Genomic DNA, 18,548 nt, shown 5'->3' with positions numbered 1-18,548 from the left:
CACATAAAAAGATATTTTACATCAGCAGTCCTTAAGAAAATGTGAATTAAAACCACAATGAGATTCCACTACACATCTGTTGGAATGGCAAACAAAAAAACTGATAATACCAGTGGTTGATGAAGATGTGAATCATTCAATACATTATTGGTGGTAATAAAAAAAAATGGTATGACTACTTTGGAAATAAGTGTTCAGTTCACAGTAATCTGACTCCTAGGTGTTCACCAAGTAAAAAGAAAACATGTTCTCACAAAAATCTGCACATGAATGTTCATAGCAACATTATTCAAAATCACCAGTAATTGGTAACAAGTCAAATGAATTATTCATATCAGACTAAAAGTGGAAACAGCTCAAATAACTTTCACCTGGTGAATGAATAAACAAACTGGTATGTTCATGCAATCAATTACTACATAGCAATAAAAAAGAACAGATGACTTATACAACAACATAAATGAATCTGAAATGGGTAATGTTAAATAATAGAAGTCAAACTCAAAATGCCATATACTATATGATTCCACTAAAAATTATGAATTTTATTATATGGAAATTATTCCTCAATAAGCCTGAATTTAAGAAAAGTTGATAAAAGAAGTAATATAAAATAATGATATAATAACCCCCCCTCAAAAAAAAAGTAGAAAAGGAGAGGAGAAAGAACAGAGAAGAGGGAAAATGCAAGCAAAATGGTAAACTTAAAATTATTATATGAGTAATTATATGAAGTACAAATGGACTAAAAAGACTTCTAAATCAAAGGCAAAGATTTTCAGACTGGATTTTTTTTGAGACTGGATTTTAAAAAACAACTCAAGTGTATGTTGTTAAGCCTTATATGTAAGTACAAAAATTGAAAGCAAAAGAATGGAAATGATAGAGCATGCAAACAGTAGCTTAAAAATAGCTTGTGTGGTTATATTAATAATAGACAAAGTTACCTTTAAGCAAGAAATATACCATGGATAAAGGGTGGCATTTCATAAAGATAAAGGAGGCAACTCAACAGGAAGATACAACAATCCTAATTTTTTTTAACAATCCTAAATTTTTATGTCTATATTAACACAGCTTCAAACAGTGTATATAAACATTAATAGAAGAGTAAAGGAGAAATAGAATCCCAATCATATTTTAATATACCTACTTTTGGTGTATTATGTCCCATAGAATGACTAGATAACAAAAATCATACATTATATAGAAATCTGAACAAAATTACTAACAAATTTGACCTACTTTATATACATCTGAATGTACTTATATATATTACTACACTCAGCAACTGCAGAAAGCACATTCCAGTACAGATGAAATATTTACCAAAATATACTATATACAATCATAAAAGGAGTCTGAACAAACTTGGAAAGATTACAATCATATAGGGAGCTTCTTGGACCATAGTGAAATGAAACTAGAAATCAATTAATAGAAAGATAACTTTAAAAATCTGAAAATATTTGACAATGAAGCAATGTTCTTCTAAATAACCAGTATTCAAGAAAGCACAATGACAATTAGATAATAAATATTCAGCATATTAAATTTCATGGGATGTGGCAAAGGTAGTGTGTTATTTACTATTTTTTGCCTCTCAGCTCCAAATTCCACCTATTTGCCAGCTTTGTGTAAACAGGTTTGGGCCCTTTAAATATTTTTCCTTGGTGGCTGTACTTTGTCATTAGAGGGCACTGGAAACACATTGCAGGAAGAACATGTTTTTGCTTCCTCATCCTGGTATGCTTGCTGGGCAAGCTTCTCTAGGACACATTACTTTCCCCAGCACTAGGCTTCTGCAGTTCACAGTGGCCAGCAGCTTCTCCTAGACCTTCCTTGATTAGCTTTATAACAGTGCCTGCTGCTAAGAGTTTCCCTGGCAACTCAGAAGGTGGATTTCCAGCACACTTTAGCACTATGGTGCCATAAGAACTTCTCTGACATTCAGTGAGCCACAGCAACCTTCCACAGCAAGGTCTGCATCTTAGGCCTTGAAGGGGCCTCTCTCTTAGGTGTGCTATTTCATTCTAGAGGTAGTAGATGTAGAATCTTCTTTACCTTTTGCTAACCAAACCATCATTACTCCAATCCACTGATATGGTTAATAATTCTTTATATTAAACTTTTTAAAATTGCTGTGTGATTTCTCTCTCTTGATCGGACCAATCAATTCACAGTGCTTAAAAGAAAAATTACTTTAAATACATATATTAGGAAAAAAATCAATTTCTAAGTTACCATCTTAAGAAGTAGAAAAAGAATAGAAAATAGAAGGAAATTAATAACAATGAAAACAAAAATTGATAAAATAGAAAGCTGACATAAAATGGAGAAAACTCAACATAGTCAAAAGTTTTTTTCTTTTAGAATATCAATGAATTTTTTTTTAATTTTTTTTTTTTTTTTTTAATTTATGGTAGTCACAGAGAGAGAGAGAGAGGCAGAGACACAGGCAGAGGGAGAAGCAGGCTCCATGCACCAGGAGCCCAACGTGGGACTCGATCCCAGGCCTCCAGGATCGCGCCCTGGGCCAAAGGCAGGCGCCAAACCGCTGTACCACCCAGGGATCCCTATCAATGAATTTAATAGACTCTTTGCAAGATCTTTATGAACAGTTTTATACAAATAAATGTGACAACCTAAATAAAATGGAGGATTTCCTTATTTATTTTAGAAGGAGAGTGTAAGCAAGGGGAGGTACAGAAGAAGAGGGAGAGAATCCTCAAGCTGACTCTTCATTGAGTGCACAGCCCCATGCAGGGCTTGATCCCAGTACCCTGAGATCATGACCTGAGTTGAAATCAAGAGTCAGAGGCTTAACCAACGGAGCCATCCAGCCTGGAAGATCACGATTTATCTAAATTGACACAAGAAAAATCAGAAAAAATCTAAATAGCTGTTAAATATATTAAATCTACAATTAAAAACATATCCCCAAAGAAAATGTCAAGACTAGAGGCCTTTAGTGGTGAATTATTGGAATATTTAAGAAAGAAATAGAACTAATCTTACATGATTTCTTCAAGGAATAGAGAGAGAACATTTACTCATTTATGAGTCCAGCATAACTCTGATACAAAAATATAACAAGAAAATTACAGAACAATATTTCTTATTAACAGACACAAATTAGAGCAAAATATTAGAAAAGCAAATCCAGAGAATATGCTAAAAAGGTAATATGTCGTGACTAAATTGGCTTATTCTAGGAATAAAAAAATGGTTTGAATTATGAAAGTTAGTATAATTCACCTCATTAAGGTAATGAAAGTGGAAGTCATGATTACCTCAACAGATGTAAAAAGGCATCCAATTACATTAACCACTAGTTCATGATAAAAATAGACAGATAAATAGACAGATAAATAGACAGATAAATGGAACAGAAAAGAGTCCAGAAATAGGCCCACATATATACAGTAAGCTGATGTACAACAAAGGTGTCACTGTAATTTTATGATAATAAGATTTTTTTTCAATAAGTGATGCTGAAGCAACTAGATAATTCAGATGGAACAAACAGACCTTAACACTACTTTACACCACTTACAAAAATTAATTTCAATTGGATTACAGACCTAATATTAAAGGAAATCAGTAATTTTCTAGAATGGGGGTTGGTAAATTTTTTTTAAGTCAATATTTTTGACTGTGGGTGACACAATCTTTGTTGCAACTACACTACTCTGTTGTTCTAGCACAAGAGAATCCTTAGACAATATATAAATGAATGGGAATGGCTGTGTTCCAATAAAATATATACAAAAACTTTACCACATGGGCATAATTTGCTGACCCCTGTCCTGGAAGATAACAGAAGAATTTTATGACCTTGGGGTAAACAGTGATTTCTTAAATAAGACCCCCCCAAAAAAAACATGAACCATAAAAGGTTGATAAAGTTCTGAAATTCTACTTCTCAAAAGACAGCATTAAAAGAGTCAAACAGCAAGACATAGCCTAAAACACAAAGATATTTGTGATATATATGCACATGTATCCTTGTATATATATACATATATATACACACAAATCATATATACAGCATATGTATCCAACAAATCACTCATAGCCACAATATCTAAGGAATACCTACAACCTGATAAGAAAAAGATAACTCAATGAAGATAAACAGCTCACACAAAATGAGCAATAAACTTAAGGAGACATTTTGCAGAGGAGTTTACTAAGCATGGACATAAGATTCTGAAAAGATGTTCTTTATGATCAGTCATCAGGGAAATGCAAACAAAAATAAAGCCATAATAAAATATCAGCATACTCAGCATGGCTAAAATTAAAAAGACTGACAATATGAAGTGGTGGTCAGGATATGGAGCAACTAGAACTAAAACTTTCATACGTTATCAATTGGAGAAAAAATTGTTACAACTTCTTTGAATCACTGGGGTCTACTAAAGCCTTCCCTATGACCTGCCAGTTCTAACACTTGGTATATAAGAGAAAATGCATGAACATGTCCCACAAAAGGCATGTACAAAACTGTCATAGCAGATTTCTTCATAATAGCCTGTAAATAGCAAGCAGTTAAAAAGAACTGATAACATGGATGAGTATAACAGACATGATACTAAACCAAAAAACCCAGGCACAAAACTAGAACAAACTGTATCATTCTATTTCTATGAATTTCATACAGGCAAAATAATCTATGGTGGTGTGTACAATGGAGGAGCATAATGGAGCATTCTGGGCACCAATATTCTACATCTTGATCTAGACAGTGGTTACGTGATTAACCAATGTAAAAATTCATTTGGGCTATATATACTTACAATTTGTGCATTTTAGTTTCAGTATGTCAAAACGCAAAAAAAAAAAAAAAAACCCACATTTTTCAATCACAGAAATTAAATGAATATATTTTCTTTTTTTAATAAAGATTTTATTAATTCATTTGAGAGACAGCGTACGAACAAGTTGGGGGAGAGGCAGAGGAAGAGGGAGAAATAGACTCTCTGCTGAGTCAGGAGCTTGATGTGGGGCTCCATCTCAGGACCCAGAGATCATGACCTGAGGCGAAGGCAGAGACTTAACCATCTGAGCCACCCACGTGCCCCTAAATGAATATATTTGCACTAAAAGATTCAAACACTGAAAGACATAGAGTGAAATGTTAATCCTATCTTCATTTCTGCTGTCTTCCCTAAAGAAAATAATCAAGTGTTTAATCAAGTGTTACAATCAATTGATTGTATAATCAATAATCAATCAAAAATCCAAATCAATTTTTATGCATTTATATGCATAAATATATGCCAATGTATAGTAACATTTTAAAAATATACATTAATGCTTCACAATAATTCTATAATTTTATTTTTACCCTAAAAATACATCTAAAGCTCTTTCTATATCTAGTGCAGATCAGTCTCATTTTTTTTAAAGGTACACAAAGTTTGTAATATCAAGGTAACATAATTAATTCAGTAATTTTCCAACTAGTAGAAATTTAGATTATTCCTATTTTTTTCACCATTGAAAACAATGGTGCACCAAACATTCTTAAGTTTTCTTTGTGCACATAAACAAGTACTTTGTGGTACACTATGAAAAATTAATTTATTTTGGCTAAAATTATAGAAACAAAGTTACTGAGTAAAAGAAAATTGTAGAGTAAAAGCTTTGGTAAATTCTACCAATTGCTTTCTCAGAAAGCCTTACAAATTACATTCTGGCCAAGTGTACATAAAAATACCTGGCTCCTCACATCTTTATAGGCACTAAATATTATCAACCTTTTAAAATAGTTTTTAAATTCCAGTTAGTTAACACACAGTGTAACATTAGTTTCAGGGGTACATAAATATTATCAATCTTTTAAAATTTTGCTAGTTCTAAGGGTAAGAGAAAAAAAAGCAATTCACTGTTACTTAAAATTATATGACTTAGGGCAGCCCAGATGGCTCAGCAGTTTAGCGCTGCCTTTGGCCCAGGGTGTGATGCTGGGGCCCCGAGGTTGAGTCCCACATGGGGCTCCCTGCATGGAGCCTGCTTTCCCTCTGTCTGTGTCTCTGGCTCTCTCTCTCTCTCTGTGTCTCTCATGAATAAATAAATAAAATCTTTAAAAAAAATTATATGACTTAAGTCAAAGACAAATATCAAATGGTTTTACTTTATGTCAAACCTAAAAAACAAAACAAACAGAAAGCAGAAACAGAACCATAAATACAGAGAATGAACTGATGATTGCCAGAAGGGATGGGCAGGGAGGGTAGGCAAAATGGGTAAAGGGGAGGAGGAGTACAGGTCTTCAGTTACGAAATGAATAAGGCATGGGATTGAAAGGTATAGCAACAAAGAATATAATCAATGATACGGTAATAACATTCTATGGTGACAGATGATAGCTACCTTTATGATGAGCATAGCATAAGGTATAGAGATGCTGAATCACTAAGTTATACACCTGAAACTAATGTAACATTGTGTGTCAAATATACTTCAATTTAAAAAACTACATGTCTATTCATTATTCATATTTCTTCCTACTGGAGTGACTATTTATATCCTTCATACATGTTTCTATTAGGTTGTTTATATTTTCTTGTTGATTTTTTGGTGTTTATTACATTTAATAAAATGTATTCAAAAACAAGTTGAAAATATTGTCTCCTGGTTTGTCACCTTTAACTGTTCTTTTTCTTATCACATGACACTGGCTAGGACTCTCAAAACAGCATTGAAAAACTTTAGTGGAAAAACCTCAAATATTTTATGATGAGGCAGGATGCTTTTGTACGCAGATATTTTTCATTCAAATAGAGAAGTTTCTCCTACTTCTGGTTTGCTAAAGTGGTTTTATTTCTAATAAAAAATAGATGTCAAATTGTATAAATGCTTTTTGGCATCTCTTAAGAGAATTATATCATTTTTCCTTTGAGCATATGATTTACATTAATATATTCTGAATTTTGAATCAGCTTCGACTATCTTGGAATAAATTCTACTTAGTTATGATTTTTCTACATTTCTATATAAATGTATTAATCTAAAAAACACATTTCTGGATTCATTTTGCTAACACTTAAGGATTTCTGTATTTGTGTTCATAAATGAGTATATGCTTTCTTTGTTCAGTTTTAATATCCAAGCCATGTCAGCCCGAATGCAAATGAATTAGAAAACTTTTTATTTTTCCCAAACTTTGGGTTAATTAATTTAGCACAGGGATTATTTGTTCTATGCTTACAGAACTATCTGTGTTTGGTAACTTTTTATGAGAGCTTTCTCAATGTTTCACTGTTAATTTGTTCTTTTAAGGTGCCTATCTCCTCTTGGATCAACTTTGATTTTATATTTTCTAGAAATTATTTTATCTAGATTTTTCTAATTTATTACCTTAAGTTCACCATTTATCTCAGATTTTTAAGAGTATACTCCATACCCTCCTCATAGTTATGCCCCTCTTCATTTCTTTTGTTGATAATTCTCTATCACTTACCTTGATAAGATATTCTAGATTTTTAACATTTTTGATTCTTTTTTAAAAATCAGATTTTAATTTATCTGTATTTACTTCACTCTATTTCATTCATTTCTGTTTTTTTCTTTAGTAAGGCCTTCCTTCTATAGTTTAATTTTTCTTCCACTAGCCTCTTGAGCTGTATGCAAGATTTACTTCTATTCAATCTTTCTTTCTTTCTTTCTTTCTTTCTTTCTTTCTTTCTTTCTTTCTTTCTTTCTTTCTTTCTTTCTTTCTTTCTTTCTTTCTTTCTTTCTTCTTTCTTTCTTTTTTTCTATTCAATCTTTCTTTTCTTATGTAGGCATTCAAGATTATGCATTTTCTCTGAGTATATATAGATTTTGAATTGTAATGATCTTACTATCCTTCTTGTAGTGGTCAATATACTGGCTCCAGACCACACTATCTAGGTTCAAATCCCAACTCTGTCATTTATAGATTGTGTTCCCTTAAGCAGGCTATTTAATAGAGCTTTGTGTTTCAGTTCCTCATCTGGGAAATGAGATGATAATGGAATCAACCTCTCAGGATTATCATGATAATAAAATGAGACAATCCATGTAGATCATGTAGCACAAAGCTGGTTGTATAGTAATGTTTAATAAACCTTAGGTATTGTTATTTCTGAGCAGTTTGATAACTTTCTTTAAAATTCTTTTTTATTAAAGTTATTTAAAGTTACTTGAAGGAATGGCTTTTAATTTCCAAGTTTATAAAATTGTATCGCATTATTAATTCCAAATTTTATTGCAGTGTGATCAAAGAATGTGATCTGAATGATTTCTTACCTGGGAATTTATTAACATTGTCTTTGTGTTTTATCGGCTAGTTAATGTTGCACATGTGTTTGAAAAGATTGTGCATTCACCATTTATTGTGTACAAAACCCTTTCTAATTATTCAATCAAGCTTCTTTATTGTGTTATTCAAATACTTTTTATCCTTGCTTTTTTCCTACTTTATCTGTCCTACTTTTTTTCCCTACACTCTTACTTTATCTGAGGTGTGTGGAAGTCTTCCAAAATGGCTATGCATTTTCATTCCTATTTATATTTCTATCAGTTTTTACTTTATAAATTTTAAGCATAACTTTTGATTTTATATTGTTAGAATTATTAAAGTTCATTATTAATAAAGCTTCTTATGGAATTGTTTCTTTTTTTTAATTTATTTTTTATTGGTGTTCAATTTACCAACATTGGAATTGTTTCTTTCATCAATAAGAATGTTCTTTATCTTGTTAAATTTTCTGCATTTTTTTTGTCTAACATTGTTACATATTTGCTACTTTTTGTACTTGCCTGACATATCTTTGCATTTGCTTTTATTTTCAATCTTTTTAGATGTGGTTCTTCTAAATAGCTTATAGCTATATGTGTTGTTGTTCTACTAAATTTGATATTCTCTATCTTTGTTGAAGAAATTTATTCCATTTGTCATATATTATATCCACTGTCACATGATTATTGATGATTTGACTTTATTCCTGCCATCTGTTTGTATGTGTGCATGTATTTTTTATCATGCTTTTAGAACTTCCCTCTTATCTCTTCATCATGCCTTGTCTCTGATGTCTTTATGTTGCAACCATCTAGAATGGGTTTGGCCTGCAGGCCAAATCTGTCTCATTGCCTGTTTTGTAAATAACGTTTTATTGGAACATACTCATGACCATTCAATTACATATTATCTCTGGCTGCTTTCGGTCTATAGCAGTAGAGCTAAGTAGTTGTAGCAGAGACTGCATGAACCACAAGCAAAGAATATTTACTCTCTGGTGTTTAACAGAAAAAGTTTGCCAATATCTAATCTAAATTTTAATTTTATGTTACCGATTTTTAGACATATACTATATTTAGATAACTACACATCAAATAATTTATTTTCTCTCCACGGTTTCTTGAACATCTTCACCTTTCTTGGATTCCTTATTTATTTTATTAAAGTTCATCCTATAGTCATACTTTCAAGAAGATTCTATGACGCATATCTATTAAGGCTTTTATTTCAAAAATCATGTTTCTAATCTCTAACATCATTGTTTGCCTCATTTTTATGGATGTAATAACATCCTGAATCTCTTTGAGAATAATTATTATATTTGTAATACTTGTAACTATAAATTTTATTTATTTTTCTTAAAATTCTAAGATAATATTTATAAAATAAATTTATACTTCTCATTTTATTGTATTTATTAGCTCTCTTTCCTCGGGTATTATTTCAGAATTTACTGAGTTTGGTGCCTCTAGAAATGTGGATTATTTTTGTGTTTGATTATTCTTGTACTTTGTTAATGAGAATACCTATTAATACTCTATTTCTGCTTAATGTGAATTGACTCTGGTGATTATTGGGAAAGGGAAAGACATATGGCTTGGCAGAGTATTTTCAGAGTGATGAGTCTCCCTCTCCCTCTTGAGATCCATTCTTCTATTCTGTTTTTTGTCTCCCATGACCCCACAGGCTCACTGCTTTAATATATTGACCAATAGAAGCAGGAAAAGGGAAGGGATCAGCAGTCTAGCTGCTCCACATGCAGTGTCTCAATCCTTCTGGATTGAGGATTAGCTCCCCCTATTCACTGAATCTGTTCTCTCTGAGCTTGGAGGTTCCCTGAAATTGCTTCTACCTCCCTCGCTCTCTTAAGCTTAGGAGTATTTGAGGTTTAATTGCTCTAATTTGTTCATCCAAGGTCTGATAGCACCATCTCCTAAAAATTTCTGATACATTGATGACACTTTTTGTTCCCAAACGTGTTACCAATTATTTCTCTCTCCCTTTTCCCACACCCATCTCTCAATATTTTCTGTCATTTCATAAGATTTGGTAAAGATTAAGTTTCCTTCAGTCTGACATCTTGATTCAATCTTCATAAATAAGAATCTTTAATTTACTCCTAAAATATCATTAAACATAATTTATTTCTGGGTAGTAACTTAAGATCTTATCATTTTATATCAAAACATTTTAAAAGATAGAGTATCTCTGATACAGAAAGGAAATTGAAGCCCTACTTCAACAACATCTCTGAAGGTACTCAAAATGATAAAATGACTTTCACCAATGATAGTGGAAAGGGATATTTAGTCGTAAGTCACTTGCCTTTAAAACTAGATTGGGTAGGGAAATGTGGGTGCCTCAGCATTTGAGCATCTGCCTTCAGCTCAGGGCATGATCCCAGGGTCCAGGGATTGAATCCTGCTTCTTCCTCTGCCTATATTTCTGCCTCTCTCTCTCTCTCTCTCTCTCTCTCTGTGTGTGTGTGTGTGATGAATAAATAAAGAAAATCTAAAAAAAAAAAAAAAAAAAAAACAAAAACAAAAAACAAAACTAGCCTGGGTAGTCTACTTATTTTTAAAATGTTCTTTCATAGGGTAAGGAGACACTGGTTGCAGAAGAACTGTAGTGATTTAGCCACTTTTCCCAGCTAATAGCGAACTTGACATATTAGGCAGCAGCAATCAGTGACATTTGTAACATTTTCAGTCAGAAAAATTTGGCTATCAAGCTAATCTTGTTTTGGAACTCTACCTCCATCCTGCTACACACAATCCCTTGACTGCTGAGTAGTAGCCTGTTCAGAATACATCACAAATTAACTTTAACCGTTTTAATGCTGATTTAAGGGAACTCTTCCTAGAGTGGCTAGAAAGCATAGACTCTGACCTCCGCACCGCCCCCCCCCCCACACACACACATTACCTGGTTTTTGAAATTCCTGAAAATAAGAATAGCTGTTTCATTTGGCTTTCTTTAGGGATCTCAAAAGGGATGAATATATGTTTAAAATTCCTGTTTACTCTGAGATTTTGCAACAGATTACTAATACCACATCTTCCTCTGTTTCTCTTTTCTCAGTCCTAGAGTTGTTATTTGCCAGAGGTTGCCATCAGAAACCCTGTACATTCCCAGAGCTTTCTGAAATAGCATTTGATGAATCTCCCAAGTTTTCTGTTTGTTGTAGGTAAAAAAAATTTTTTCCCTGCCATGATTGGTGCCTATCTCACTATTTGCTGTGCCCCAATTTCAGCCTGGCAGGGTGTGTATGTCCTTTCATGCTCTGATCAGGTTATCTCCTGCAGCAGCTGCCTTAGGGGCACAGTGTTTTTGTAGCCATAACCTGTACTTTCTCATTTTTAAGGTGGTGGTACATGGGCACCTAAGCAGCTGGAACTTTTGGTTTTCAGGGTTCCTATCATTGCTGGGGCCCTTGCCCTCTACCATCACCCCTTACCTTTCTTTCAACCTCCCCAGGAAGAGGGGGAAAAAGGGAAATTCACGTTTGTCTCTTACTAGGTGCTCACTGTGTGCATTATGTTAAGTATTTTCACAAATATTTTCCATCAAACCTTCAGGCTTAACTGCACAAGGGAGTTGTTCTTATCCCCACTTGTATCAATTAGGAAACTGAGGCTCAAGGGAAGTTAGGAGTTTGCCTGGGACTACACAAGTGGCAAGCGGGTAAGTCGGGATAAGGATCCTAGCCTCTAAGCTCCAAAGCCCAGAGGATGTCCCAGAGAAAAACCCTGAAGCCTGGCTCACCCAAGAGTATGGATCCGAATTCAGATGAGAAACTAGAGGCTGAAAGAGCACAGCAACTCCTCCTTAAAAAGTACAGGGCTAACCAAAGTACCTTTAAAACTGGAGAGTTGGGGGCACCTGGGTGGCTCAGTTGGTTAAGCATCTGACTCTTGATTCCCTTGATTTTGGCTCAGGTTATGATCTCAGGGTTGTAAGATTGAGCCCTGTATTAGGCTCCACATTGGGCATGGAGTCTGCTTAAGATTCTCTCTCCCTGTCTACCCTTCCATGTCCATGTCCCCCTCTCTCTCTTTCTAAAAACAAACAAACAAACAAACAAAAACCAGGAGAATTGTAGGACCAGATGTCAGACTGAACAGACAAAATTGACTGGTTTGGAAATTTTTGTAAAGTCATGGAGACATAAATTTTAAGTATGGATTAATTAAGTTCTCAGTTTCTACATTATTATGGATAAGCCAATAAATTTTCTTATGGGCCCATTCTGCTTTTTTCTGGCATTGCTTTTCTCCCTTTGGCCTAAACAAAAGGAGCTCTCTCCAATTCAATAACTCAATTCAATAAATATTTATTGTTTAGCTACTTTATGGTAGGGACTATGTTGTCCCTGTATGTTGAAGATATAGAGAAGAATGAAAACATACTTCCTGATTTCATATAGTTAGTTCACAGTACTGAGAGCCAGGGTTGGGAAGGGCAGACATAAGCAATTGACAAACCTACAATTAACATATAACATGATCATATTTCTGACATAAGGCTATGCAAGGTACTATAGGATGGAGAAAAGTGCTAACTCAACCAGGGTGGGGGTGGGCTGAGGAATGGATAGGGAAGATTTTCAATAGAATGCAGTTCTTGACATATGATTGAGCCTTTCAGATGAGATTCACACCAAAGTAAAGGAGCAATGGGTACCTTTTCCTGGGAGTCTGAGAAGATAAATCAGTTGCTAGCACTATCTTGGAATCTAAATGAATTTTTAGTTGCCTAGCTGTCTTTCAAGTTTCTATGAGGTTACTTGTATGTCTATTCCTGGGTTTCTGGGTGGTCATTCTGGATTTCCCCAGTGCTTGGACAATAATCTTCCTCTTTTGTGCCTCCTTACCCTGGAGCTCAATGAGGAAATCTACTCAGTTCCTCTCAACCCCTAGGCCTATTGCTCCTTCCATTACTAAGCAACTATCTTATCTTCTGGAAGCCTTTTCAGCCGTCTATGCACAATTTCAGCTTACTTATTGCCTCTGCTGGTTGCTGTGGTCGAATGGTTTTTGAGGTCCACCTTCTCATGCATGTTTTTCAGCTACTGTTTTTATTGCCACTGTCTAACCCTCTTTCTAACATATTCATATTCTCCAAGAAAGGAACTAGTTTGTCGATAATTACTAACCTCTCCTTGGGTAAAGCTCTTATATTCAGTTAACTCATAGATCACTATCTAGCCAGGGGACTGGTTGCCCTCTTGTTGGAGCTGAGCCCTATTTTAAGCAGGGGCCCAGGGTTACAAGTGACAAGGATGGAGGCCTACAACAATAGAGCCATTTATAAGGCAGCCATAGAAGGAAGCCAAGGATAAGGTAGACAACCTACAGAGCTATGCTTACTGAGAATGAGGCTACAGATACACTAGAACCACTATAAATGGAAAAACAACATACTAATATCAACCATAGTAGACCCTTGGCTAATTTTAGGTAACAGTAAGGGGGAACAAAAAGGATAAAGAAAAATAGAAAGTTGCTGGGAATAAGTACTTACAAGAAAGAAGACTGAAAATAAGTACATCCAAGGAAAGGAGACAAGTTGGCCTACTAGACAGGAAATAGTCTTTCCTGAGGTCCGTAAGAAGCATGTCCAAAGACTTCTTTCCCTCCTCAAATACATCCTATCTCATGATAGGAAGTGATGTCACAAAGATGGTGACATAGGTTGTTCCTGACTATTGCTCACTTTCCAAGAATAACAAGAACAGGACACCACTGAGTGAACCCTAGAACATAGGATGAGGCTGAAGCACCCCCATCATGACCAAGACAGAGACCAGAGACAAGACCAGAGATCAAGACAGACTGCATTAGAAGGATAAGAGAAGTACCAACAACATGCCCCTACCCCAGGCCAGTGCAGTATGCAGAGAGGTTTCCCCCGAGCCTCTGGTTCTTCCAATGGGAAAGGAGAACCCAGCAGGGACAACTAGTGCCCTCAGTACTGTGGGTAACATTTCAGGAGCCCCTACTCTGATCTCACTACATGGGGACTGCAGGAAAATCTGCAGGGGATGAACACTGGGAATCTGGCTGTGACAGAGAAGGGGAAAGGGGCCAGCAACAACCAGCACACAGATCTTGGCAGATAAAATTCATACAGACAATAACTGAGTAGTAATCTCAACCAGTCACTTTGCTCATTTGCAGAACCAAGTCAGAGGCACACTCTGACTAGGGAACTCAGCAGGGTGCAGACCTACCTGATTTGGATCCTCAAAATAGAAGTTTTTTCAATGCTAAGCCCAGTTTGTCCACACCCAGACAAGGTGGTGAGTCACAGCTCCACCCACTGTAGAGAGTGCCTTCCGGCTCCATCTGACCAGAGGTACTGGCAACTACTCGTGGAAGCTGTGCGGCCCAGCAGTACTCAAGTCAAGGGGCAGCTAAGCACAGCTGATCATCCACAGAGCAAAGCCAAATACCCTGAATGGGGAATTCTGGTGTTGTGAACAGATAGGGGGATCAATTCATAGCCAAGGCTGAAGGGAGTTCCCAGCCCCTCCCAGCTGGAGAGACTTTGGGAAATTGAGCAGTTCCTCCCCCTCTAGCCCAGGTAAGGATCTGAATCACGGCATTACCTGCTATGTTTTTTGGCCTCATCTGACCAGAAGGGTTGGCAAAAACACCTGGAAGCTGTATGGCCCAATAGCACTTGTGCTGAGAGGCGGATGAGCAGAGCTGATAGTTTACATAACAAACAGTGGCCCTGCTCAGTCAGGGAACTTGGGGTGCAGGTTGGCTTAAGACAACAAAGAGCTTTACTGGCATTAAAGCGGCTTTCTCTTGCTGTGCCCAGGCAGGGAATCTAATTCATAGCCCTGCTCATCATTGAATATAGCCTTTGGCCTGTCTGAACAGGGAACCTAAACAGAGCACATGGAATGCTGCATAGCCCATTCAACAACCATTTACACAGCAGCACTAGAACAGAAAGGACAACCCATGGCTTCCCCATATGTAGAGCAAAAGCAGTGGCCTCACCCAATGAGGGAATTCAGTGCACACTCTGGCCTGATTTTGGTTCCCAAACAATGAGCTGTTCAAGCCCTGAGTTCTATCCTGCTGCCCTGATAGGCCAAGGAAGGCAATTCATAGCCCCATCTATTACTGAATATAGCACCCAGTCCTGACCAACTAGTAAGCCTAACTGGAAAGTCCAGACAAATGTAGAGCCCATTCTATAGCCTTACTTGGATAAGGAACCAAGCCTGCAGTCCTATCCAACAGTTCTCAACCAATGATGCACCTCCTCATCTCTGTCCCCAGAGTTCTAATAGTTACCTTGCCCCCAAATAGACCATAATAGCAGACTCCACCTGCCAAAGGATATTACCAGCAGACACATTCAGACACCCAAACTAAACTGATTGGTGAAGAACTGTCTCTGCCAAAGCAAACCTGTAAAGTCTGGAAGAAGAGTCAGATTACTCAAATGTACAAATGCCAGTATAAGGAATCAAAGATTATGAAAAGTTAGGTAAAAGTAACACCACCAAAGGAAACTAATAAAGCTCTAATAACTGACCCTGAAGAACTGGAGATTCATGAACTGTCACACAAAAAAAATCAGAATAATTATCTCAAGGAAGTTTAGTGACCCACAAGAAAACAGATAGACAGGTAAATGAAATTAGGCGGGGTGCCTGTGGCTCAGTCAGTTAAGTGTTTGCCTTTGATTCAGGTCATGATCTCGAGGATCCTAGGATTGAGCCCTGTGTTGGGCTCCCTACTCAGTGGGGAGTCTGAGTCTCCCTTTCCATCTATCCTTCTCCCTACCACCAATGTCCTCTCTCTCTCTCTGAAATAAACAAATTCTTTAAAAAATAAATGAAATTAGGAAAACAATGAATGAACAAAATGAGAAGTTTGACAAGGAAATAGCAACCATTATTAAAAAATTAACAAATCCTAGAGTTAAAAAATACAATAACTGAACTAAAAAATCCCATAAAGAGTTTCAAAAGTAAACTTGACCATGTAGAAGAAAGAATCAGTGACTCAGAAGTAATAAAACACTGGAAATTAACTAGTTAGGGGAGGGGGGAAAAAGAATGAAAAATAGTAAAGATAGCCTATGGACATTATAGGGCACAATAAAAGGGACCAATATTTGCATTATGGGAAATCTAGAAGGAGAAGAAAAAGAAAAAGTGACATCATTGTAAAGCAATGATGCTTAAAACTTTCCAAACCTGGGGAGAGAAATGGACATCCAGTTTCATGAAGCCCAAAGCCCCCAACAGGTTGAACTTGCATAGGGCTATACTGAGACACATTAAAATCAAATTGTCAAAAGTCAAAGACAAAGACTTTTAAGAGCAGTAAAGGAAAAGAGAAGTAATATACAAGAGGATTCCATAAGTCTTTGAGCAGATTTTTCAGAAGAAAATTTTAAGGCCAGGAGAGACCAAGATGACATATTCAAAATATTGAAAAAACACTCCTGTCAACCAAGATTCTATACCCAGCAAAGCTGTCCTTCAGAAATGAAGAAAGGATAAGGACTTTCCCAAACAAAAGAAAATTGAGGGAGTTCATTGCCGTCAAACTTGCCTTACAAGAAATGCTAAATGGGAATTCTTTGAGTGGGAGCAAAAGAACACTAATCAACATCATAAAACCATAAAAAGTTAGTGTAAATCTCACTAATAAAGGTATAAATATATAATCATATTTAGATTATGCAATATAGTAATAGTGGTGCATAATTCGCTTATAACTCTACAGATGAAAAGCTTTAAAATGTAGTAAACATAACCATAGCTATAACAATCTATTATTAGCTACACAATACAAAAAATCATAAATTGTAACAGCAATAACTGAAAGTATGAGAAAGAGGATAAGTAAAAGTGTAAAGTTTATAAATTCAATTGAAGTTGTTATCTGATTAAGATAGAACATTGTAAGTTTAAGATATTTTATGCAAGACTGATCATTGCACAAAAAAAAAAAAAACAGAATAAAGAAGTCAAAGCATACTAAAACCAAAAAACATCAAAAATATCACACAAAAAACAGCAGGACAAGAAAGAAGGAACAATAGATTTACAAAACAATCAGAAAACAACAAAATAACAACAGTAAGTCATAACTATCAATAATTATTTGAAACATGAATGAATTAAAATCCATATTTAAAAGATACAGAATGACTGATTGATTAAAAAAAACAAGATCCAAAAATATGCTGTCTACAAGAGATTCACCATGGCCTTACAGACACACATAGACAGAAGTGATAGAAAAAGACATTTCAAGCAAATGGTAATAAAAAAAAAGCAGGGGTAGCTATACTTATATCAACCAAAATAGAGTTAACTAAAATGGTAAAAAGAGACAAAGAAGGTCAATACATCAAGAAGGTATAACAATTATAAATATGTATGTACCTAACATTGGAGGACTTAAATACATAAAGCAAAAACTAACAGAGCTAAAAAAAAAAATTTAAAAATAAAAAGAAAGAAGGAGTAAAATAGTATTACAATAATAGTTGGGGCCTTTAACACCCCACATTCAACAATGGATAGATCATCCCAGACAGAGAATCAATAAGGAAATAACAGATTTGAACAACACTATAAACCAAATGGACCTAACAGACATATACAGAACATTCTGTCAAACAACAGCAGAATATTATTTCTTCTCAAGCACATAGGAACATTTTCTAGGGTAGACCATATGTTAGGTCACAAAACAAGTTTTAGCAAATTCAACAAGATTAATATCATTCAAGTATCTTCTCTGAACATGTAAAATAAAACTAGAAGAAATTAAACGGAAATTTAAAATTTCCTTAAAACAAGCAAAAATGGAAACACAACACAGAACCTGTGGGATGCAGCAAAAGCAGTTCTACAAGAGAAATTCATAGCAGTAAATGTCTAATTAAAAAGCAAGAAAGATCCCACATAACCAACCTAACTCTATGCCTTAAGGAACTAGAAAAAAAAAAGAACAAACTGAGCCCAAATTTAGTAGAAAAAATGAGCTAGTAAAGATTAAAGCAGAAATAAATAGAATGGAGAAAAGAAAAACAATAGAAAAGATTAAAACAAACTAAGACTTAGTTCTTTGAAAAAAATAAACAAAATTGACAAGCCCTTATATAAACTAACCAAGGGTTAAAAAAGAGAAAGAAAGGACCCAAACCAACAAAATTTTAAATAAAAAAGGAGACATTACAACTGGCATCACAGTAATTCAAAGACTCCTATGAAGTTATTATGAACAACTAT

General features: G+C 35.1%; 1 protein-coding gene across 6 annotated transcripts in view; it reads right to left on the bottom strand.

Moving 5' to 3' along the window:
• The window catches only part of TEX9 (testis expressed 9), a 196,377-nt gene extending 182,466 nt beyond the window's left edge, over positions 1–13,911 (bottom strand). For 2 of the 6 annotated variants that reach the window (XR_005381692.1, XR_005381693.1), the window contains exon 1: positions 13,796–13,908. Coding sequence is in view for 3 of the 6 variants with exons in the window: in XM_038580497.1 (XP_038436425.1) it covers positions 13,796–13,822 (27 nt within the window). In the remaining 3 variants the exon portion in view is untranslated. Of the gene's footprint in view, positions 1–13,795 lie in introns of all 6 variants that reach the window. The other 4 variants (XR_005381691.1, XM_038580497.1, XM_038580494.1 and 1 more) reach the window with 4 other exon arrangements.
• Between the last annotated feature and the right edge of the window lie 4,637 nt (positions 13,912–18,548).

The sequence above is a fragment of the Canis lupus genome, chromosome 30 (genome assembly GCF_011100685.1).
Source record: "Canis lupus familiaris isolate Mischka breed German Shepherd chromosome 30, alternate assembly UU_Cfam_GSD_1.0, whole genome shotgun sequence".
NCBI classification, from domain to species: Eukaryota; Metazoa; Chordata; class Mammalia; order Carnivora; family Canidae; genus Canis; species Canis lupus.
The sequence above is the reverse complement of the archived record's forward strand: the minus strand, read 5'-3'. Positions and strand labels throughout refer to the sequence as shown.